This window comes from Notechis scutatus, chromosome 3 (assembly GCF_049901735.1).
Source record: "Notechis scutatus isolate UNSWTSFEM ecotype Mainland chromosome 3, rNotScu1.2, whole genome shotgun sequence".
Classification (NCBI taxonomy): Eukaryota; Metazoa; Chordata; class Lepidosauria; order Squamata; family Elapidae; genus Notechis; species Notechis scutatus.
The window spans coordinates 160,112,048-160,135,999 of record NC_142011.1 but is presented as its reverse complement, the minus strand read 5'-3'; the positions used below and the strand labels follow the sequence as shown (position 1 = coordinate 160,135,999).

Here is a 23,952-nt window from a genome sequence, read left to right as displayed (position 1 = left end):
TTTACAACTTTAAAACATAATTTCTGTATTTCTATGCTGTGAAATTCTATAGGCTTCATCATCAAATTCATAAAAGCTTCAATCCTTTATGATGGGCTGAAAACTGCACTACAGCTCTGTGATGTGAAAGCATGAAAAGATGTTATTACAGTATGTTAATTTGTTCTAAAATGACAAAGATCACTGCACATAATATCCAGACTGATGAATAAATGACAGCGCATCGTGCATTCATATGCTTTGGAACAGAGCTTATTTATTAAAAGGTGGCTTTACTTTGACACTTCACTTTACACGTTATCACAGTAGTAAAATGAGTCTTCCAAATTTACTCTTATTATTAAACAGAAAACTAGTTTGATGTAGTGGTTAAGGTGCTGGATTAGAAACCAGGAGATTGGGAGCCCAACTCACTCTATTGGATTGTTGTTGTGGGGAATATAGGAAGAGAAAACAGTATTTGGATTATCCATTGCCATGGATTTCTCTCTCTGTGTGTCCCTCTGTTTCTCCCTCTCCCTCCTCTCTCCCTCTCCCTCCCTCTCTCCTTCCTCTCTTTCCCTTCCCCCCCTCTGTGTTTGAGAGAGAGAGAGAGAGATGGTATAAAAAACTAAAAAAAAAAAACCTCCGCCCCAAACCTAGCTATACAAATAACATAACTTCTAATATCTGTTCATTCTAACAAAATAGATTATTTTGATAGTATGCCGATAAGATAACTTACATAAATATGACCTTTATTTCTGCATATAGACAGGAGTGGGACTCTACCTGGTCAGTCCGGTTCTATAGAACTGGTTGTTATGATTCTGCCCAGTTTGGAGAACCGGCAAATCGCACCACTGGCTGGCCCTGCCCCTTCCTGCCCCGCCCACTCACTCCTTACCTGGCATGCATGCCATCAAACTTGCCTGCATTTGGTAAGTTTCTATTTTTCCTTTTTTTCCCCCTGACCATCAGCTGTTCTGCTGTGCCGGGAGATTTAGATTTTTTAGAAAGCAGGAAATCATTGGATTTCTTGCTTTCTAGCTAATGTAAAAGCAGAGCTGAACCTTCCTTAGGACTGAAGCTTCTATTTTTCAGTGCAGACTCAGGTAGCAGATCGCAGAAAGATAGATCTCTAAGAGAATCTGCGATTCTGTGAGCAACTCAATCTGCCTGCCTGCTTTGCCTGATTTTGGGTAAAAGTTGCTATTTTTTCATGAAAAAAAATTCAATATTTACATACATAGTGTGTTGTGAGTTAATTTTGTGAGTTTGCTTGCAAGCAAATTTTATGTGACAGACTCAGGTAGCCAATTGCAGAAATATAGATCTCTAAGTAAATCTGTGATTCTGTGAGCAACTCAATCTGCCTGCCTGCTTTGCCTGATTTTGGGTAAAAGTTGCTCTTTTTTAATTAAAAAAAATCAATATTTACATAAATATTTACAATATTTACATACAAGCCATGCCCACCCAGTAACATGACCACCAAGCCGCACCCACAAATTAGGCAATCCCCACAGAACCGGTTGTTAAGAAATTTGAACCACACCCCTGCATATAGAGTTCTATTGTAAGACGTAACTACTAAGATGGAGTTGTTCTGCTTAATATGATAGATGATAGAAAGGAGGTGACCTACCCAAAACAAAGATATATGGATTCTGAAAAAAAAAATTGCTGAAAGTGATCCATGTACATTGTTGAAAAGCTTCTAAGCGTAATTAATTGAAACTGGAACATAGGAAATTTCTAGCAGGAGAATATTCTGGAAGTGGGGAGGGGTAGAAAATATCACTAATGTGGCAGAAATATATTATTTATTTTTGTAATTTTAGACCTTACAAGCTAGACTTGGAGACATTGGACTTATATGTCTACTTATTTATGCAAATAAGGAGGAATTCTAACAAGCTGTAGAATTGTACCAAGGAAGAATTAAGGAAAAGGATAAATGTTTAGTAATTGAATATCTAATAAATGCCTATCTTATCAAAGCTATTAATTATAAAAGCAGGATGGACCTTTTAAAATAATCTATTTCATGTCTATTGTATAATAAATGTATTCAAACATGAAGGGATGGGCCAAAGGACAAGAAATGAAAGAATATTAATATATTGAAATGTTAATAAGTTAACCAATAAGTAATTAATATTATTCTCATAAGAAAGTATGAGATCATTATGGATATAATTACTGAAATATATTTAGATACTATTGCTTAATGGATTTATCCTTAAGACTATTTGGGAATCAAAGCCTTATATTATATTTGGTTTTATTTACCTCCTTTTTGCTTGGCATCCCAGGCTAGGGTAACTTCACTCTTCAGTTTCCTGCACAATCATCCTGTTTCACTGCACACCATCTTCAGACTAGGAATTAGCTGGTAGTACATTTCTATAGGTAGATATATTCTCAGGTAATTTCAGGTGTGCACAACTTCAGTTCAGTAGAAATATGTTAATTATATCATAGTCCCTCTTCCAGAAGATAATTGATTTATAAAGTTATGGGAAATCTCAGAATAGGCAAAATAAGTGTGTAAGTAGGTAAGTGAAGTAAGGGTTGTCTGAAAGATAAAGTAATTCAAATACTCATGAATTTAAAAATCTATCCAATGATACTGTTGAGGTAATAAGCATTAATTTAAAATTTTGTCCTTTAAGCATGGAGTATTGATGGAATTTGCTTGTGTGTGTGAAAGAGAAAATATTGAGGGTGTCGGACTAGTGGAAACAGGACAGGTGTTGAGGGAAGAACAGCTTATCTATGTACATTTGTTTATCTAACTGTGGACTTAGAATATCCCTAGGAGCTTGCTTTCTGGTTGCCATGGAGAGTTATGACCTCATTAACAGGACTAGGGAGATGGTAGATCTCCAGATTCTGCTGAGCTACAAATTCCCCAACATCACCAATGGCTACTGCTGGGCTAATGGGAATTGTAGTTCAGCAACTTTTGCTGTCTAATGAAAGTTAAACAGCAGTGTTGCATAATTGTACTCATGCCAGGCATTAATGCTGGCAATACAGCCAATGGTAGAAATAAAATTGCCACTGGAAACATCAATCAACCAATAATTGTTGAGGTATTTTTCAGTTCTGATTTGAGAGAAAACATAATTGCTCCAGTAATACCGTTTGTACAAATGTTAGTACAAATGTTGATGAAGGAAGCAGAAAACAATGAACATCATGTAAGAGGAATAAGGAAATGATATGAATATATAATTGCGTGCTTGGGTTTACATTTTGCTATCTTTAATTGAAGTATTTTGCTAAAGCATTATTATCCTGCGGGATTTTTTTTCAGGACTGAATTAGTGGAACTGCTTATCTGAAATGTATACAGTACTTCATAATAAAACAGCTTCTGTGTAAAATGTTCTTATTTGGGAATTTAAAAAACAACACTTGAATGTAATACTTAGCTTATAAAGGAAAATATGTTTTATAAGAGTGAAAACTACAGCAATACTTAACAACATTGGATTCTCAACTTTCATGTTCTTTGAGCAATAAAGAATGCAGTACAAATATGATGCATTTGTTTATTAGAGACAAACGAGTGCTTGAATATATATATACATGAGTTAAAACTGGTAATATATGTGAACCAAATCATAGCGTTCCACTCATTTAATTTATCAAAAATAAAATATAAAATTATTACATGGTCTGTATCTCTTTTATCTAGTCCTGTATGTATTAAATTATGCTATAACATTACATTTCTGTTGGATATTAGTAGCACATTTTGTCCAGCAGAGGGCGCAAATGAAAAAGCTGGTGAAATTTATTAGAAAAGTTGGCTGCTTTTAATTTTAAGCTTGGCAGTCTAAAAGCAGCTATATTTTTAATTCCTATAATAAACAAATTTACTACATCATTCCTATCCTATTGATAATAGTAGATATTCACAAAGAACATTATTAATTTTTGAGACATTCTAATTCAAGGGGCTCTTTTACAATAATTTGTCCTGTGACTCCCGTCCCCTGGTTGAGTCTTTGGATATTGTAAAAGACCCAATTACCTGAGGAAATGTCTTGTTACATTCACATTAACGTGTACCACCTGGTCAGGCATTGAGCATATATTACAAACCGCATAGGTAAAGAATTTTGCCTGGCTGGGTCTAGGATAAGAGCTTTCCCAATTTTCAAATGACACCAAGCTGGGGAGAATTGATAACAGTTTAGAAGATAGACTACAGATCTTGACAGATATGAGCACTGGGCCCTGTCCAACAAAATGTAGTTCAGGGGTGAGAAAAATAAGGCCCTGCACTTAGGCAGGAAAAAAACAAATGCATAGGTACAGAATAGGCAATACCTGGCTCAACAGTAGTAAATAGGTGTACTAATGAATCACCACTTAAGCATGAGCCAGCATTGTGCTACAGCTGCCAAAAAGGCCAATGCAATCCTGGGTTGCATCAACAAAGGATTAGCATCAAGATTGCAAGAAGTGATAATACCACTTTATAGTGCATTAGTAAATACTGCATATAGTACTGTTCACCATGATGCAAAAGAAATGATGCTGAAACCCTAGAAAGTGCACAGAGAAAAACAACGTAGATGATGATGGACTGGAGGCTAATTTGTACGATGAATGGTTGAGGGAGCTAGGTATCTCTAGCCTATTGAAGAGAAGGATTAGGGAGAACAAAACTGTATTCCAGTACTTGCTGTCACAAAGAAGAGGGGATTGATTTGTTCTGCAAAGCAGAGAGGATAGGATAAAGAAGTGATGGGTGATTAATGATTGAACCTAGAATGATTGAACCTAGAAGTAAGGAGAACATTTTTGACAATGAGAATAATTAATGAATGGGATAGCTTGCCTTCTGGATGGGTGAGTGCGCAATCACTGGAAGTTTTCAAAAATAGACTGGACAACCATTTGCCAGGATGGTGTAAGATCTCATGCCTTGAGCAGGGGTTAGACTAGAAGACCTCCAGGGTCCCTTCCAGTCCTATGATTCTATGCTCTAAGTCAGTAAACTAGAATACAATATATTTATGTATGGTGAAAGATAAACTTTGGATCAGCATTGAGTGTGCACCAGGCAATTACAGTGCGAAGACAATGTCTGTCCATTAATTGTTGACTTCAGTTGGTGTTCAAATGCAACAAAAATATTTTTTCACTTTTTAAATATTTGCTCATATAAACATAGGAATGATCGAGAGCAATATCTTTAAGACTCTTCAAATGTTTAATTACAACTCTTTTTATGGATGTAATTGGCTTATGTGACCTTAATTCCTCCATGCAGCAATTATTTTACTAAAGCTCATTAATTTTCTGTAGAGCATAGAAAATATGTAGTAAGCCATGCTTATATTGTTTTAGGATGGCTCGTCTATTCAAATTACAAGCTTGTATAACAGGTCAATACTGGCATTTGTATGTAACAGTTATTCCTTTTTCATGATGCAAAATAATTAAGCTTCACTGTTCACTTACAACAAAGCAAGTATTTACCATGTTCATTAACTTGGCATTCTAATTGCAAATGGCAATAATGTCAAAATTAGCTTTCACAATATCCAAATTTCTTTGCATTCCAAAGCTGGAGATGAAACTAACTTCAAACTTTAGAGCTTTATTGGTATTCACCTGCTCCCGCGGGAGAAGAAGCAGACTCATATCTTCTTCTATGCCTGCATTTTTCATCCAAATTAATTAGGACTTTGTTTCATACTTCAGAGTTTGAACAAGGTGAGTGACAGATGGCTTGTCAAGTGAGAGCAGGGATGTAGTTCTGAAGTTGATGAGCCTGAGCCTGATTTAATCTAAAAAATATGAATTGATTTGTAGAACTAGAGACTATTATTACCTCAATGGCACTATCTGTGATTAAAGAGAAACAGGAATACGCAACAGAAAATTTTCAGCTCTGTAATCTCAGAGAGGATGCTAACAATACCTTTTTTTTGTATGGTGACTCATTTGTTTGTTGAGAACTATCATGCAAATATCTAAAAGTAAAAGGTTAAGGTTTTCTCTGTCCCGTTGTTTCCGACTTTAGGGCATGGTGCTCATCTCTTTTTCCTGGCTAAGGGAGCCAGCTTCCATGTGACAGAAACTCCAGAAACAGTTTCCATGTGGCCAGCATTGCTATACACCAAAAGGGACATGGAATGCTGTTACCTTCCCAACAAAGTGGTACCTATTAATCTACTCACATTTGCATGCTTTCAAATTGCTAGGTGGCAGGAGCTAGGGCAAGAATGGGAACTCACCCTGTTGTATGGTGCTCGGGTCTCCAACCCAGGCTGTCAGCTTTCCAGCTGACAAGCTCAGTGTGTTCAATTGTGGAGCCATCATGCCCCCTTCTGCAAATGTCTATGGGTATTGAATATATCTGCCACAGAAGGTACTGTTATCGTATGAAATCTCTTCCACATATACGTACACATATTCATGCTTTGGATGGCCATTTTTCCATTGCTACCCATAGAAAATATGTCATGTCTGAAACTCTTTAATCACATTCAGGCATTCGTTATTTGTATGGTTGCAGTCCATGGCTAGGACACACTTGGCATTTTGCCACTGTCCTTTTTTTTGGTCCCTGCATCAATGTCTTTGGTCCTTACCTAAAGCTGCAATGCAAGGAAGGGCTGTGGGAGCATGACCGAGTGACAGTGGGATAACAAGGCAGCTGCTCAACATGGACCTTTCCCTGCTCTGCATAATTGGATAAAGGAAACAAGCTTTTCAGCTGATGAAGTGGGTGATTGTATTGTACAGTGGTAAACCAGGGAGTCTTCAACCTTGGACTTCAGCTCCCAGAGTTCTTTAACCGGCTTTGCTGGTGTAAACTGATGACATTTTCGTTATATGAAAAGGTGAGCATTTTCTTATATCTTTCTTCATTGTTAATGTTATTTCTGGCCTTAAGTTATTTCCAGAAATATTTTGGAACAGCATTATATGTCCTTCTGAAATGCTATTCTTCAAAATGGTATTGCAGTCTGACAGAAGTCATTTTATCTATCTACTTTGTCTTAATGAAATGGTTGGAAACCATTGTTTTCTTTTTAAGAAGCCTACTCATCTCACAAATGCATTTTTCTCACCGAGAAAAATATGAACCAAGAAACACTCTCAAATATGTTAAGCTCTATTTAATTACTCCCATGTCTCTTCAAATGCTCTTAGAGCCATGGATAGGTCAGTTGAAGCTATATACTGAGACATATGTGCTTTCATTAGTACGAGATTAAAAGTTGGGTCACCGAAGTCATCTTTTGAATGCTTTCACTTGGAGCCAATTCACAGGTCAATTTCTATGAGGATATGCATGCTATCATTAAAAGGTTCCATGCTTTGATATATAAAAAAAGAAACTAAAGGCTTTTTTAAGAACATGAACCAAAAAAAAACAAACCCTATTGGATTAGAAGAGTTTTTTAATATTCAGTTTACCAATGGACTAGGCAACCAATTGCAGGATTGAAATATTTTTAAAAAATAATTATTCAATTTCTATGACTGCCCAACTTAACCAAGTGGTCTGTGGCCCTCTTAATGCTACTAACATTATTTCTGACAACCCCAGACAGCCTCCTGGCCTCATCAGTGTTCCTTGGAGAAGATGGAATTCTTCCAGAGATTGTAGATTTAGTGGCTACCGTCTGAATTTTTTATAGGGGTTTCAGGGATTATTTATTAGTTCATACATAATTTATATTTACCATGGATATTTTATGTTATGTGAATTCATTAACTCCCAGGAGTCCTGGTAGATTATGGAAGGTCAAACAACTGAATAACTTCAAGCAGAAGCAGGATAGATATTAGATTCCTGCATTAAAGACGTTGAACTGAAAGGGCCCTTTCCCGCTTTTTTAACTTACTCATGACCTTTCATCTGATCATCCAAATGATTAGCCAGTTCATTGTCGGCTTAAAAAATAGTGACTCGAAAGTTAGTAAAACAAAAAATTGTGACATAAATGTGCTTAATGAAGGTTCCTTTAGTATTTTCCAAATATATACGAAAAGGGTAATTATGCTATCTGAAAATATTCCTCCGTGCCCAGAAAAGATTAAAAAAATATTTAATTGTTCGTTTGATTTCATACTTGTGAATTCAATCCCATTAAATTCAATGGCACTATTTTGGAGAAAGCATAGGATTGCCACCTATCTTGCCCAGATATTTTTTACCTTGAGCAGCATCTGCAGGCCTCAGGCCGAAGCTCTGTCATTAGTTGCTGGATTTAGCAAATAAATTGGGAGCATATTGTGTGTTTTTTTTGCCTAAGTCTTGTTTTTATTTGGTATTACTTGCATACCAAAAGGCGTAATTAGAAGTGGCGTATGAAGAATCTGCAAGCTGAAAGGGGCTTGTTTCAGAAAGAAAAAGAGAGGAACAAGATAAACAAGAAACATCGTATGAATGCATTTACTTGATGTTAAACATTTCAAACTGGAAAATAGGCAGTATTATTTGATAGGACCTCACCTTTCTCTGAGCATGCTCTCTTCTAACAGTTTAATTGCACTGAGAAAAAGAATGGGGCTTTCTTTGAGCATCACCAGTCAAGCAAGGTTTCACGGTGATGAAAAGATCGTAAAGCATGAAAAACACATTGCTTCCCACCACTTCCACCAATAAAAACATACTTAAAAATCACCAATAGAAATTTTAAACTAAATGTTCATGTTTAGGAAGGCATAAAAGCAGAGCTTCTTTTGCAGACCATTTGTGAGAAAAGTTTGGCACAGCTTTTGGTCTACAAGTTAGGAATTAAACAAACAGAAGTTGCATTTTGGATTGATGGTTACCCACTCTTCAGCTGTTATGTTTTATTGCCCTAACTACGATTCACAGGATGGCTACTACATGCGTGAAGTGGTTGATAGGTTATGTCAAGGAGAGGGATGTGTGTGGCTTACTAGATGTTTCCGTAGTTCTTGGCTTTTCCATCAGCATCCTCAGGTAAGGTATGCTAGGCGTTAACAGTTAACATTGCCCAGGAAAGGAGACAAGAGCAGCTGATCTAAGACACATACTATTAAGACATAATGTGCTATTCAGATAAATATTTATACATTTCCTCCGCAATATGAACCCATATTTGGTCCTTGACAGAGGATTCCACCAGCATTTACATTTATAGCATATACTCCAGCTCCTATTACTACTAATAAATGATGTTGTGACATGAAAATATGTCTGCTCTGGCAGAGAAATACTTGTGCCTTGCTATACCTCTGTGGCATTTATGACCTTGTAGATTAAGTATGTTCTGTCTAAATATTGGAGCAAGGAGAGAGAGATGTAGCCCATCAGCTGAACAACATCCACCTGCTCCCACCATCGGGCTCAGTAGTGGAAAAAGCTAAAACATGTACTTCAACAAAGTACTTTTGAAAGACCGCACATTCTCAGACCTGCGTAAATGTATCTGCATTGTACCCTTCCACGTTGAACCAGGTAACTCTGATCCTTAAGTGATATTCTTTATAGCATTATTTACACAGTATTGCTCCCTGAGACAGATGGAACTATCTGCATGATAGTGCAACATCGGTGAAATCCCTAGTTCCCAATAAAAGCAAAGTTGTTTCAGAGAAAATAGGATATGAGCGCTCAATTGTTGTAAGAATATTGGCTATTGTTTAAACACAAACATCCTTTAGCTTTGAGCTGAATCACACAGTGACTCTCTTGGCAGCTTTCATCTTTAAATCAATCCATCAGTACGGCTTTTATTTTTAGACGTATGACTTAATTATAGTGACAAAAGACTTCTGGTTCATTGCCATTACATTTCTATGGATAGGACTATTCAATTGTCCAATGCTTGGGATTCAAAGGCCAAAAGAGGCATGCAGGGTATGAACAAAGAGCCTATCTGCAGTTCCTAAAAAACAGCTATGCCTTTTTCCAGAAACAATCATGTGCAAATCCCCAAAAAGGACATGATGGTTGTAGGAGGAGCAGACAGAAGAGGTCTATTCCTGGATATTTGAACACTATTTTGCATTCAGTAATGCTGCACAGCCCTAATAAGTCAACACTGTTGTATTGATCCATTGTGTCCCATTTAATATTTTGTAATTAATACCAAAAGGAAGTGATTGCAAAATCCAGTTTGTTAAGAAAATTTAAGTCATTCTCACGTTAGCTACATGCAGATAGGTGATACCTTGGTGGAAGAAGAAACTATTGAAGAAACTTTGATTATTCAATTATTTTCCTCCCAGAGTAGAACCATCACTGAAGTACTGCACAGCGCAGTGGTTAGAGTGCAGTACTGCAGGCTACTTCTGCTGCCTGCCTGCAATTTGGCAGTTCAAATCTCACAGGCTCAAGGTTGACTCAACCCCTTCTGAGGTGGGTAAAATGAGGACCCAGATTGTTGGGGGCAATATGCTGACTCTGTAAAGTGCTTAGAGAGAGCTGTAAAGAACTATAAAGCGGTATATAAGTCTAAGTGCTATTACTATTGCTACTTCTAAAGGAATGTATTTGGACTTGCCCTTCATTTTCATGCAAGATCTTGCAACTGCATCTTGGTTAAAAAATCCAGTTGCTCTACTCTCAGACAAATTATTAAGAAATCCTGAATAGGTATCAATAGCGGTTACTGTCAAAGTGAGATTCTTATACCCTGTCAAAGATACTGCTATAGTGCATGTTCAGACAATGCAACTTTACAGTTTACAAAATTAATAATTATAAATAGAAAAGCCAATTTAGAAATGCCCTGTACAACCAACCTACATCATTTTTTTTATTTTATTAAACCAACACTTAAGGAAGTGGGAATGGAAATTAAAACTGTATTGTCACACATTCTGATACTTGGAATGGCTGCTACAGGATCAGAGTTCCTTCTAGGACTCAAACTAATTAATGATTTGAAGGACACTTGTGCAAATTATCTTTGGATCAAGCAGCATGCTTTTAAGTATTGTTTTAGTTTTTGATTTTCCAAATCACGATGAAATCTAGTTACCCTTTAATTTCTCTTAGCACTTTAAAATGGCTTACTATGAAATGAAAATGGGTGCAAGATCCAGTTGCTCTGTTTTCAGACAAATTATTAAGAAATCCAGAATAGGCTTCAATAGTGGTTCCTGTCAAAGTTAGATTCTTATACCCTGCCAAAGATAAGAGCTAAACTGCTATAATACATGTTCAGCCAATGCAGCTGTACGTGAATTACAAAAATTAATAGTCATTATAAATAGAAAAGCCAATTTAGAAATGCCACGTACAATCAATATTCCCCCTTTTTTTTTTTTGAATAAACCAACACTTAAGTGGGAATGGAAATGAAAACAGTATTGTCACAAATTCTGGCATTTGAAACAGCTGCTACAGGACCTCAAAAGATAAAGGTATTGATTGCTGGAGACCTAAGATAGATCCTTTAGATGTAATTCTGACACCACTTCACAAAATAGAAGAGTTTGTAAATCTCATGAAATTGAATTTAACATTACAGCAAAACCTCACATTTATGGACCAATTAGCAGGAATGGATATTTTACAAAATATGAATTCCATAATTAAACAAATTATGTGAGTTAAGCTTTGTCCAACTCTATTATGTGGGATAATGCTTAAGTTAAATTGAATCTGCTGAATATGAGGTTTTCTGAATGGAGATTTATAAAAAGGAGTGTTTTTTTCTACTGGAAATTTTCTAACATGTTAGATTATTGTCAGAAACCAGAATAATGATATAGAGAATGCATGCTATTTATATGTCAATAACATAATCTTTCAATAGATGCTGGGAAATTTCCATCTGAAAATCTAAAGCTGTAATCATGTCAGAATTCAGGCAGGCATATATATAACTCATATCATACCACTTTAGAGTTTTAAAAACAAAATGTATCATTTCTTCTACTTCCATTATCATTCCAGACCAGAAAGAAATATAGAAAGTGTTTAAAGAGCTTCGTCCTGCAAAACTGATGATGGGATAAGGAAATGATGGCTAGATTAAATGGAACATAATGCACTACAAATTGCAGATGGGACTACCTTGATCCAGACAAAAACTACAGCCAAGACTGGTATTTATGATACTTCTCAACTGCACTATTTTGGATATTTAAATAAGATTTGTTTGTACTGATCTAGATGGGCATCGTACAGTTCTGCGCAATACATTATTAAAGCTCTGCAGTGCGTTGGATTTGATTCCGAAATGGTGATTTGGAACATGTGGAAATATAAAGCTATCATGTGTTGCAGCTCTTTAAAGCAGCTGCCTCTTTTCCTAGGATCATGGGGCAACAGATCCCAGGAACTATAGGATTCAGAAAAAGAAGCAACTGCTTTAAATTGCAGATAGGGATATGCACAGTTTCTAATTTTGTACTTCTACACACTCAGAAGTACACACTCTATCAAATTTAAAGTTTATAGAGTTTTAATGACCACATTGCTTCATACCAATGACTATAATGGAACAGAATCATCTTGAAACTGCTGATTGATACTAGTTGACTCACAGCGCAGTACATCATTTATCTGTTGACAGTGGCCAATCAAATTAAGTTATTAACTATGACTGACAGTCATTTGGATAGCAGGTTTCATGGTGATGCTGAAATAAGCATTTTAGGATTGGCTAATCAATCTTAACTGGCAAAAGCTATTGTAAAAGCAGTCTATCGGCAATAAACAAAATTATATCCAAAATCTTCTCATTATGGATCAATATTTGGTTATTATTATGTGGAACTTATAGATATTTTAAACTGTGGGGCAATTATGGTATACAAAAGCAGGGCTCTTATTCTCAGGGGAGGTTGAGCTGGCAAAGAAAACTTTCTCATAATTAGATTAAGGTATTTTATACTCAATTTTAAAATATATTAAATCAGCCCATTAAAAAAATAAGTATTTCCTATAGTTTTAATAAACAGATTTGGCTTAATTTTCAGGCTCTTCCATAGTGAAACCCGAAATACTTAAAATACTTAAAATATGATTGGTCTATAAAAACCTGAACAAAGAGTTGAAGGTGGCAGCTGCAGAACATTTTATTTAATGCTGTCTACTGGTCATTTGAATTTTTAAAAGTCCAGTTATGGGATCCGTAATGCATGAAATAGGATTTCCCAAATAAAGTAAAATAAAATAGGATTTTACTTTGCTTCTATGACTGAGTAAATACTTAAGGATATATTCTGTTCCACCCTGAAGACTAAGAAAATCCCTGATTCTTATACGGAAAACAAAATTTGGTTTCTTTTGTAAGCATTTAGCAGAAAAATTAAATGCTACCTAAATATGTTTTGTTATTGCAAACGTATTTTATTTCACTTAAAAATGATTATTATTAATGCTATTAATTGATACATGTGCAATAATACTCAATAAAGTACTTATTATTTGAATTTAGGAATCTGCTTGTTCAGCTGGCCACAGTGCTACCCCTTTTTTCTTCTGATACTATTACAGAAATAAAAACAGTGCAGGTTTTTACCTGCCATCTTTTGCCTAGTATTCATCCTTTGAAAACAGTGTTCCGTACTAACAAAACATTAAGAAAGATGCATTTTGCTGGCTTGAAAACCACCTTTATCTAAAGATGGGGAAAAGGTGTGCAGGTATGTCATAGCAAAAACAGATAGAAAGAAAGTGGGCAAATAGAATTTAAAAAAAATCAGTAAAGTGCACAATTATTGTCAAACATTCAATGTTATTATATTAACAATGTTATTCCAATGAATTTACTGAACAGTCATGGTGGACTACAAATTGGCTTGAAAAGAAAAGAGGCTTACAATGCAAACAAACACCTGGTAGGTGCTTCTCCTGAAGACTTTTATAAGAATTGACCGAAGCAATTCAAGGATAACCTACTTCAGCTCTTTGGATGTTGGCCCATTTCCTAGCTCCACAAGGGGCAGAAGGATTAAAAGTTGCTTAGATGTTTGTCTCCAATTTATTTCAACTTTTAAATGCCAATGTTTTCCAAATCTGCATCTTCCAGGCCAACAATGGCATCTGATCTGGAGATCATGAAAAGTTTCTCTTTATTTGTATACTGTCTCTGAATTTTCAAAAGCTGCTGCTCTGTTTGTTCCTTGCTGGTGCTCTGTGAGGAGCCAATTTCCTCACTGGAGCTGACTTCACAGTCTTCAGGTGCTTTATGGGCTGGGGTATTGGCAACAGACTCCAAGGAGGTGCCCGACTCCTCCAGTGGAGTGTAGCCCTTATTGCTTCTGTACTGATCACACTGAGTGCTCTGGGAACCTTTCTGATCCACAGACGGTGTAGGCAGATGAGAATCCCCCAAATCGAGGGATCTGGAGTAGCTGAAAGATGAATCTTTAGCTAAAAGACTGGAGTCAAGGTCAGTGCTACTACCCAATGTCTGAGAGGGCTCAGGGAACAGGGATCTCCTGGAATCAGGGAGGCAGCTTGTGCTCTGGCGTCGGAGCACTACTTTGCGCTTGTTCATCCTGGACAACACTGTCAGTTCCTGCGCTGTGTCTAGGTAGCTGCTCCTGAGATCTTTTAGACTAAGTTCAAATTCTCCCCGAGGAATTTGTCGGCCGTCCTGTTCACCCAGCAGACTCTGCCACTCACCACAGTCTCTATTAGACATTTCCCCCTGAGCCAGTGGTAGCAATGTGAAGGTGCTCAGTGAGGAGCCCACAATGGAACTGGCAGTGCTGTGCTGGTCCCAACTATCTGTGGGGGTACGAGATGGGTTATGGGCACTTTGGGCCATTGCAGCTCTTTCTTTATAGATGCTATAAACGGCATCAGCCAAGCTGGGTATTTGCTCTTGCCTAGAGGTGGAGAAGCAGCGAGGTGAGGAAGCCAAGTCAGGAGGGGAGAGGGGTGCACCCACAGATGGGTGCCAGGTATTCTTGGTAAGCATGGCAGTGGCTCCCAAGGTTTCTCCTCCTGAGCTGCTGCCAGGTTTCAACTCCAGCCCACGAGATTGCACACAGTTCACAAAACCATTTATTGGGACCGAGGCCACGGTAGAGGGAGCCCCATCCTTTGGCCAAAGACTGTGTGCATCTATGACAGTGGAGTACAGGTCCCTCAGATTGATAACCTTAGTTTTCTTGTCACGATTCTCATGCAGCACTGCATTGGCACAAATGAAGAGGAAGATGCCAATACCCATGATGAGGGGTCCAAGCACTTTGAGCTTGTCTGAATGCAAATATCTAGAGAAAAGATGAAAAAGCAAATTTGTTGAGCCGGAGGGTGATGAGGGGGCAGGCAGAGGTGGGGAAAGTGCTTTCTGGTTGCCAGAGAAAGAAGAGTTGATGACTTCTAGGTAAGTTTCTCTTGTTTCTTGGGTGTGGTTTTTGGTGTGGCTTTCAGGGGCATTCCCATACGATTGCAATAATGGGCTGTGGCCAAGGCCCCCTGTCCTATAAAGGGGTTTGGGCCAGTAGCCAACCACAGCCAAGGCAATCCCCACAAACAACACTAGAATGCCACAGACAGCAATGAGGCCAGAGAGGGAGCAGATTTTGAGCTTGCCCTTCACCACCACCACATCATTCTTGAGTTTTTTTTTTGCTTTGCGCTTGTGTTTGGAGACTTGGCCCTGAGGCCGTAAGGGATCCTGTTTTCTGGCTGAGATCCTCAAGAGGCCTCCAGTGGCAATCATGGCTGGCTATCCAGGAGAACGTTCCCTACAGCAGCATCGGCTCCTGTGGCAAAATGGAGAAAAGAACGTAAGAGCGATGATATCTTTTAAACCAATCTGTCTTAAACCTGCTCAGTCACTATTGACTAATCAGCCTCATGTAAAGAAGCATGTGAAACTTCTGGTGCAACATCTCATACTCATTGACAAGCAGAAAAGAATCCTTCACAATAACATATCCGTTTTATTATCACCAAGCTGACCACCAAGCTGACCACATGGTCTTAGCTACGCTGCCTTTGGATGATGATGATGATCATCATCATCATCATCACCTACTGCTGGATTGACTGAAAAGGATTATAAGCTTTCTTTTTTTTTTGTTTACAATAACTTAGCATCAGATGAAGTGCTAGAACATTTTCTTCGGTGGGTATGAATTCCAACAAATCAAGGCTTGGAATTTGTTCAGGAGGGAACAATCTGAAATATACACAAAAGAAAATGCAAATTCTGATAGTCTGGAATTTTACTGTTTTGCATAGAGTCCATATGTGCTTTAATACCACATAAGAACAACTTTGCACATCGCTAGCACTCCTGAACCTGGTATGTTCGTTCTATCTATAGATTATATTAGCTCTAAAGAACTGTTCTATCAAAAGAGGTACGCTTCTGTAAGCTTTAGTTTAGTTGTACTCTTTCATTTAAAAAATAATAATCAAATTTTATAATACAATAGAAGTCTAATCCGCAAATCTATAAATCCCTTTCTTCTTTTAGTAACCATGTAAGGCAGCGGTGTCAAACTGGCAGGCTGGGTGCGTCATGCACAGGCTATGCCCACCCTCTCCAGCTCTGTGGAGGGAAAAAGGATCGCGATACATCATGTGACAGCATGACACCATGAGTTTTGACACCCAGCCTTTTAAAAAGTCTTTATTGTCCCTCTCCCCACCTCCCCCAAACAGATCAGGTTTGCAATTTCTGCAAGCGCTGTCCATTTGATAATCCAATCCTCTATTGTAATCATTGTATTCCTCAGGTAGGACTGCCTTTAAAGATTGTTCACAAACAGCAACTAGAAAGTGCTGACACCAACAAACTGTTGTGGCTTAGTGGGTGGAACACAACCATTCATTTCAACTTAATTTCTCAGCCCAATTAAAATGCTGCTATTGATTTTTGAAGACTGAAGGATTGCCTCTTTCATATTGCTACATCAAAGCCCTTCAATCTGTTCCAGTGGTCTTACTGTTAGGTCTACCTCCACTGACTGCTTGGTTTACAGGGATCAGGTAAAGACTGTTGTATTGGTAACTTTTATTTATTAGACCAATTAATTTATTGGTAGACCTTTTATTGGCACAATCTTTTCCTCATGCTTGACAACTACCGTAGACAGGAAGAACATTATTTATAGATGGGAGTTTATTTTATTGTTCTAGAACTATGTTTTGGTATCAGTTTTAGGCACGATAGTATTATAATTTGGCTTGTTTTATTTTTCTTTTGAGGGCTTAATGAATTAAATAAGATCTTAATCATGTTGACAGACAGCTTATGACTGACATGAATTACATAAATAAATAATCCTAGAATCAGGGTTTTCCAGAAATTCATGCATGACACCATGCTCTGACTGTAACCCAATTTTACATCTGTCATGTGCACATTCCCAAATCTCAAAGTATGTTAATTTCTCAACATTTCATATTCATTGCTAATCCCATCTGCTTCTCTTCCCTTCTGGTCACCATGTAACAATTCTACCTTAATATTTTCTATTGTGATATTGGGGTATACTAATGATGAAAAAGTATATTCACACCTCAACTTTTAATGAAACTTCATTTTAATTACATGCACCATCTCTTTTAACTTGCAATGGACCTGCATCTTAAGGAGCATTTCTTCTTTAAAAAAAAAACCACTTGGGAAAATGATGTGAAAGCACTAAGTGACAACCTTCTTGTTCACAGTTCTGATCAGATAAAGTTCAAAAGGGAAAAGATGCTGTTGTGGAAATTATTAGTGACTAATTGCTTTCACAACTTTGCAATTTCTTTGCAAGCCAAAGTTTCATCAGACCCCGGAATTTTTTTTCATGAGCAAGTCAGTAGCAAAAATATCTAGTTATAGATGCTCTTAGTAATGATGTCCCTATCTGAATGTCAGGCCTTAAGTTGCAAAAATACAGGAAGGAGCATGCTCTCTTTGTTAGTTCCAAGGACACGGGTAACTTTCTCAAGATTTCACCATGTTCACTATGGCTTTGGGCTAAATAAAAACAGGTGGAGATGGAGTATCATACTACATATAATCTGAAAAACTAAAGCCATTTTCACGTGTCAGTGAACGCAATAATGTATGTGCATGTTGGCATGCATATAGGGGAATGAATGCTACTCCTGTTTAGACTATGTTAAGACTAACCTTGGAGGTTACAAGTAGCAAATTTGACCATATGAGTAGCATATGAGTAATTCAAAGCACACAAATAATTCAAACTTCTGAAACAATGCATTTGTATGCAAAGGAGGTAAACATAATGTGGATTGTAGAAGGCTGTAACAGGCATGGATGGTTGAAGAGGTAAATTAATTTCATAGCTTTATTCTAAACTGTAGCTCATACTTCTTTCCATGCTGCATAGAACTTTTCCTTTGTATATCTATCCTTGAGTGAAACTGAAACATTTAAATCCCTTAAGGATCCTCTACTGTAAATAGAAGTCTACCCATTTCATAGAATCTTCAAACTGACTTCAACTCAATCGTTCTGGTTCACAATTGGTAGTAAGTACTTGGAAACTTCCTTAACTCTGTCTCAAATCTTCACAACTGAATGTATATTACAAACTGATCTGGAGACTAGGTTTTTACTTCCTAGGGTTGTTATTCTTTTTAAAGGCTATGGTAGCATTTATTGAGAACTTTGTTAAGAATCTTGAGGTATCTTTTGACCCCAAATTTTATTGGGTTTTTTTTGCTGCACACCACACCCATTTTACTTCTGTTCTGGCAAAGATCCACGAAGAATAAAAATTGTGGTCCAGCCTGATGTAGGCAGGAGAAGGAGGGAAAAGGTTTAGTTTGTTTAAATGATTGTCATTCCCTGTTTGAATATTAAAGGAATGAAAAAGGAAATCTGCCAAGTTAAATATTTCCTGATGTGATAATTAGGAAAGGATTAAGACACAAACAATGTTGCAATGCATGTATTCAAATATCCACTGCAATATTGTGTGGAACTGTTATCCCAGCACATCATAGCATAGATAAAACTGGAAAGTCAGAAAAATACAAACAAAACAAGGAGCTTTTAGTTTCATAAAATAAACTAATAAGGAAAGCCAGGTAGACAAAATTATGTCTGCTGAAAAGTAGTGCATAAGGGAAAAAAACCTTTCTTTTTATAGTACTATAATCTATGACCACCTAATATATCTTAATACTGTGGAGTAACTGATCTATGGAATTATTCACAAGATACAAAATTGTCACCAATATGTACAAATGGAAGAGTATCAAATATATTTATGGAAGTCATTATACTTACTAATATTCAGTACTAGAAAAAGTATGCCTCCAAATACTAACTGGCATGGCACACAAACTTGGAGATGCATTTGTGCTCATATTTTACTTGCATAATTTCCAGAGATAACTGACCCTGTTAGAACAGAATGCTAGTTGAGATGGGTTTTTTATTGATTCAGCAGGCTATATTTGTATGCATGGACAACAGGAGTGAAAACAGAATACACAGTGCTGATTTCTTTCACCCTTTCTTTCATTAACTGCTCACATTAGAGAGTCATGAAGTAAAATTTAACCAAGCATTCCTACATGCATACATGTGAGCTAGATGGAAAATAGTATGATACAACTGGAATTAGCAACTGAGAGCAAAAGGTGAAAGATCTGTGGGAAGGTCAACCAATTAAAGATTAATTTCAACTATTCTATGAAAATACTTCAAAATCAACTTTATACCTGCCAATTGCACTTTATAGCCTCCCTTTAAAGTTCTTTATGTTGCAGTTTTGGCTTTTTCTATATCAAAATAATCAATATTTGCAATGCAATATATTTGCATTGTTTTAAAAGGGGAAAAAAGCTTGATAAAGCCTTCATCACACTTTGTGTTCCTGCCTGCATTTAATATTTCCTGTTCTTTTGCTATGAATGTGTACCTTCTTATGGAGATTAGATCAACTAATAAGCTGTTTCCTGGTTTCAGGCTATTGTTTTTGAATGAGGCCAAAAGATTAGATTGCACAAGAAGCTTAGTAATGGTCATCTATCTTGCAAAGAAAAAGGAATTAAATTAGAAAATGTTGGCAATGAAACTGTGTATTGAGTCATTAGCATTATGTATATTGTATACCGTTTTGAACAATATAGGGGTTTTATTTAGGTTAGACTTTCAATTTTACTGTTGTTGTTATACTAAAGAAATAAGCCAGATTTTAATATCAAAAGTTTGTTTTAAGCAAGGTATCGATATTTATTTTCTATAAACAATATTTTTTTGAATTTAGGGGATGAATATATTCTCTGGACATATGCCTGATTTGGAATCACGTATGATGTTCAAGGTAACTGGTTATGTAACATCAGTGAATTTGCAGCCTATCAATGAAAGAATGCAGTGGCAATAGAGATGCACAATATTAAACCTGCCTTTTTTTAAAGAAAAGACACTGTTTTGAACAACCCAGGGAACAAAAAGCTCTGTGTTGAAAAGCAGTTTGAAATAATATGCAAGATTTTGTTTATATCACTGCATGAGGTTTTATAATCAGTTATTTAGACAACTGAATTCTGCAGTTCTTCACAAATTGTTCAGAGTTGTCTGAAAATATTAATTAAGGGTCATTCTTTGCTTTTCCCAGAGTGAATGAAATACATTATAAGAATGAACGGTAACAGCAATCATTTCAACGTGTCACATAAAGTTACATTTTTTGCCTTGAAAACAAAAAAGAAACCAGCATCCTAGGTAAGCTTATGTCCTTCATCAGCTAAATCTCCACATTTCCTAAAAAAACCGATTCAACAATGCTTAATTTAATTAAATGTCATGCAAGTCCCCCAAAATCCTGATTCTGACAATATGCCTCATGTAATTCATCAACCAATATGATCTCTTGCTTCCTCTTTTATTGTATTTTAAAATAAGATTTGATGTCACACAGAGAACCCAGCTTTTAATATTGGGGGGGGGGGGATACATATAGACAGGATCAGGGTTAACTAATATGGAAAGTAAAAGACTCAGAGGTAAAATTCCTCAAAGAAGCCCACCTACTGTTCATTAATATCATGTGACTAAATACTCTTGATTCTAGATGGACTTGGGAAACATGCAGAGATACATCAAAGTAAGCTACATCAACGAATCGGTATACCATTACCCTGCTACATAAGCAAAGCAATTCCAGATGGTGTTTCAGGCCGTTTTCCAGGATTTCAGCAGCGTTTCGTGTCTAAAAGGTCTACCAGACTACATGCATGCTAGATAGAAGCCCACTCCCGGGTACTTTTCTTTGCCTTTCCCAATGGATGAATGCGTAGAAAAGAAAAGAAAACCAAACCGGGGTTGGTTGGGTGGGAAGCCACCTTCCAAGTCCGTCTGGATATAATTTAATCCAGCAGCTTTCCCAAAGAGCAGCTTGTTCTTGGGAAAGAGTTTCGAAACGTCCCTGCAGGGACAGAGCCTACTAAAACATTATGGCTTTCATACCTGCTGCTCTGCTGTCCTATATAATGTAATTAGCCAAGTGGCCTGTGCCTCTGGAGGGTAATTTGCGAAAGATGGAGCTAAAGAGGATTCCCGGCATGACGGAAAGCCGGAGAGAGAGGGAGGGGGGCGGTGAAAGTGGCCATGCGGAAGACCGGTTTTCGCTTTCGCCGTGGGGTCGGTTAAAAGGGAGACCGGCGTCTCGCTCCGAGTTCCCAGAACAAAACTTCCCGCCGAAGAGACATCCATTTACAGGCGCTTTCCATCTGCCAGGCGCCCATTAACCGGAGGTCGTCTCAACTCGTCTGTCCCTCAATTTAGAAGCTCCCGAAGGCGATTTCTCTACGGTGCCATTTCCCCTTTCGGTGCGCCCCCAAGAAGAGAGAAGCCGCCACGAGAGCCACCCATCATGGTGGCCCAGGAGGAAGGGGCTCCCAGCGCCGCTTTTGTGGCGGACCGGGGGCGAGGGATTGGGGCGGGGTGAGAGGGGGGGGTGGCGGGAGCTGCAGAATCCCCGGGTGAGTTTCTGGTTCAAAATGGCAGCATTTAGCAAACGCAGAAGCTCCATCTGGTCTCTTACCGGGGAAAATCGGCGGGGGAGGTCAGAGCTGCAGGCAAGTTCCTCGACGGCCAGAGAGAAGCCCGGGAGAAACTTTGCAGCCCGGCCAGTGGGCGCCGAAGACCCCGCAGCCCCTCCAGCCCGCTCCCCGTCGACTCGGAGCCATCCCCGTCAGAGCAGCCAGGCTGTCGCTCGCCTCAGCCTCGCCGCATCCGCCACCGCCAGGCGCGGCGAGCAGAAGGACTGCAAAGTGCGTCGCCCGCCGCTCCAGCCCGCATCCTGCCCGGCGCTCCGGGTTGCGGGGTCGCCCCTCCGCTCCAGGCGCTCCTCCCCTTCCCCTCCGCCTTCACCGGAGGCTTTTGTTAAGGGTTGCGATTGCGGCCGCCGCTCGACGCGGACGGCGTCTCCTGCCCCGCGGAGCTACTGCTTGCTGCCGCTGCTTCCAGGCTGCTGCGACTCTTGGTCCTGAATGGCTCCGTGTGAAAGCGGCTGCTGTTGCTGCTGCCGGCCCCGACACGCTGCAGTTGCTAGGATACCGGAGCCATGACACAGGGAAATTGCTGCAGGATGGCAATCATTACCTTCCAAACTCTCGTTCTCTCTCTCTCCCCCCCACCCCTTCTCCTTCAGGAGAGACCAAAGCCTCGCCCTCAGCTCTCCCCGCCGCGCTGTTGCTGCTACCACCTCCCCTTCTCTCAGGCCACCTGCGAGCGAAGTGGCGGGCTCGTCCCTCTCCAGAGCAAGCAAGCCGCGGGAACAAACTCTAAAAGCCCTTTGACACGCTCGCTCCATACAGTCCGACGGCCGGTCCTTTGAACGAGCGACCCCCCCCCCCAATCCTTTGGGGAGATTGCTCTGGCGTCGTTGGATGGGCCGGGAGGAAGCCAAATTGTCAAGTGCGGGGTGGGTGGGTGGGTACTGCTTTCTTTACATATTCTTTCGCTTCCTTTTGCTTTGTGCCACCTCCCCCGCAGCTGCTTAGCCTGCAAAATTCAGAAAACTTAACGCACGTTCTGCACTAGTTTCATTGAAGGCATTGTGGCTCAGCTCCAAAGTGAGTATGCTGTGATTTGCATTTTTTTTTCCTTTTAACTTTTCACTCTTCATTTGGATTTTGCACTGCGCCTGCCTGAGGGACTCCTTTAAAAAAAAAAAAAGATTAGTCGGGTTCTTTTAATTTTATTTTTATTTTTATTCTTGACTTGACTTGAGCTATGTATTGTCCTGCACCCCAGTTTGGTACTTACATTCCAGTTGCAACTGATTAGATGGTTTGTTTTTGACTGTCTCTGCTTTCAACTGGTTTGAATAAATAACTGTGAAAATTAATTCTCTGAATCCTGTGGGTGATTTAGTAGAACTCATAAATAATTGAATACATGGATGATTTTATTTTGTAAATGAACAGATTTTTCTGAAGAAGCAATTGGTTTTTACATTCTTCCAAAACATTATTTCAAGCTGTGTTTTAGTTTGTAACTGTACATACTGTACAGTTATAAGTGTTTCAGAAAAAGCTGCACAACACATCTTCCAAAATTTACAATTTTATGCTACAAAAGAGTAATAATACAGTTATTACGACAATTTTGTGGAGTAATCCAAATCATCAGATCCAAAGGTTTCCCCACCCTGCTGGTGTTTCAAAGAGGTCCCAAGACCTGCTTTTTTTTCTGGCCTTTTGTGAAGGTGACTGGAGTGTCTTTAAACAGGTTTGTTTTCATTTGTTTCCATTCTGTTCAATGTTTTTCCACCTCTACCTTCTTTCAAATTTCATACTATTTGTCATGTTTCACGTTTTACATCATTTGTAATCTACCCTGGGTCATCAGAAATCAGACAGCATATAAATTTAATAACATGGTGTATGAAATGAAGTGGACTCTAAGCTATACCAAATCTCAGAGACTTACTTGGCTATCCCTCTTAATTTAGGCTGCAGTTGTGATCACATTCTGATATTTCATCCAGGTAAACATCCAGTGTTGCATAGGTCCTAGTTTACGACATACCTAATCTAGAAAAGGAAATTTAGCT

General features: G+C 38.4%; 1 protein-coding gene across 2 annotated transcripts; it reads right to left on the bottom strand.

Annotated features, from left to right (window-relative positions):
- Window positions 1-6,787: 6,787 nt before the first annotated feature.
- Window positions 6,788-22,805, bottom strand: TMEM200C (transmembrane protein 200C). 2 transcript variants are annotated; one of them, XM_087961557.1, is made up of 2 exons: window positions 21,360-22,805; window positions 6,788-15,672 (listed from the first exon to the last, which is right to left on the bottom strand). In XM_087961557.1, the coding sequence occupies exon 2, from the start codon at window positions 15,627-15,629 to the stop codon at window positions 13,947-13,949; it is 1,683 nt and encodes a 560-aa protein (XP_087817683.1). In that variant the 5' UTR covers window positions 15,630-15,672; window positions 21,360-22,805; the 3' UTR covers window positions 6,788-13,946. The 2 variants fall into 2 exon arrangements, with proteins under 2 accessions (XP_087817683.1, XP_087817682.1); XM_087961556.1 differs by having other exon boundaries at window positions 21,937-22,805.
- Between the last annotated feature and the right edge of the window lie 1,147 nt (window positions 22,806-23,952).

Coding starts and splice junctions, on each gene's coding strand:
- TMEM200C (XM_087961557.1), bottom strand. CDS start 15,629: ATGATTGCCACTGGAGGCCTCTTGAGGATCTCAGCCAGAAAACAGGAT.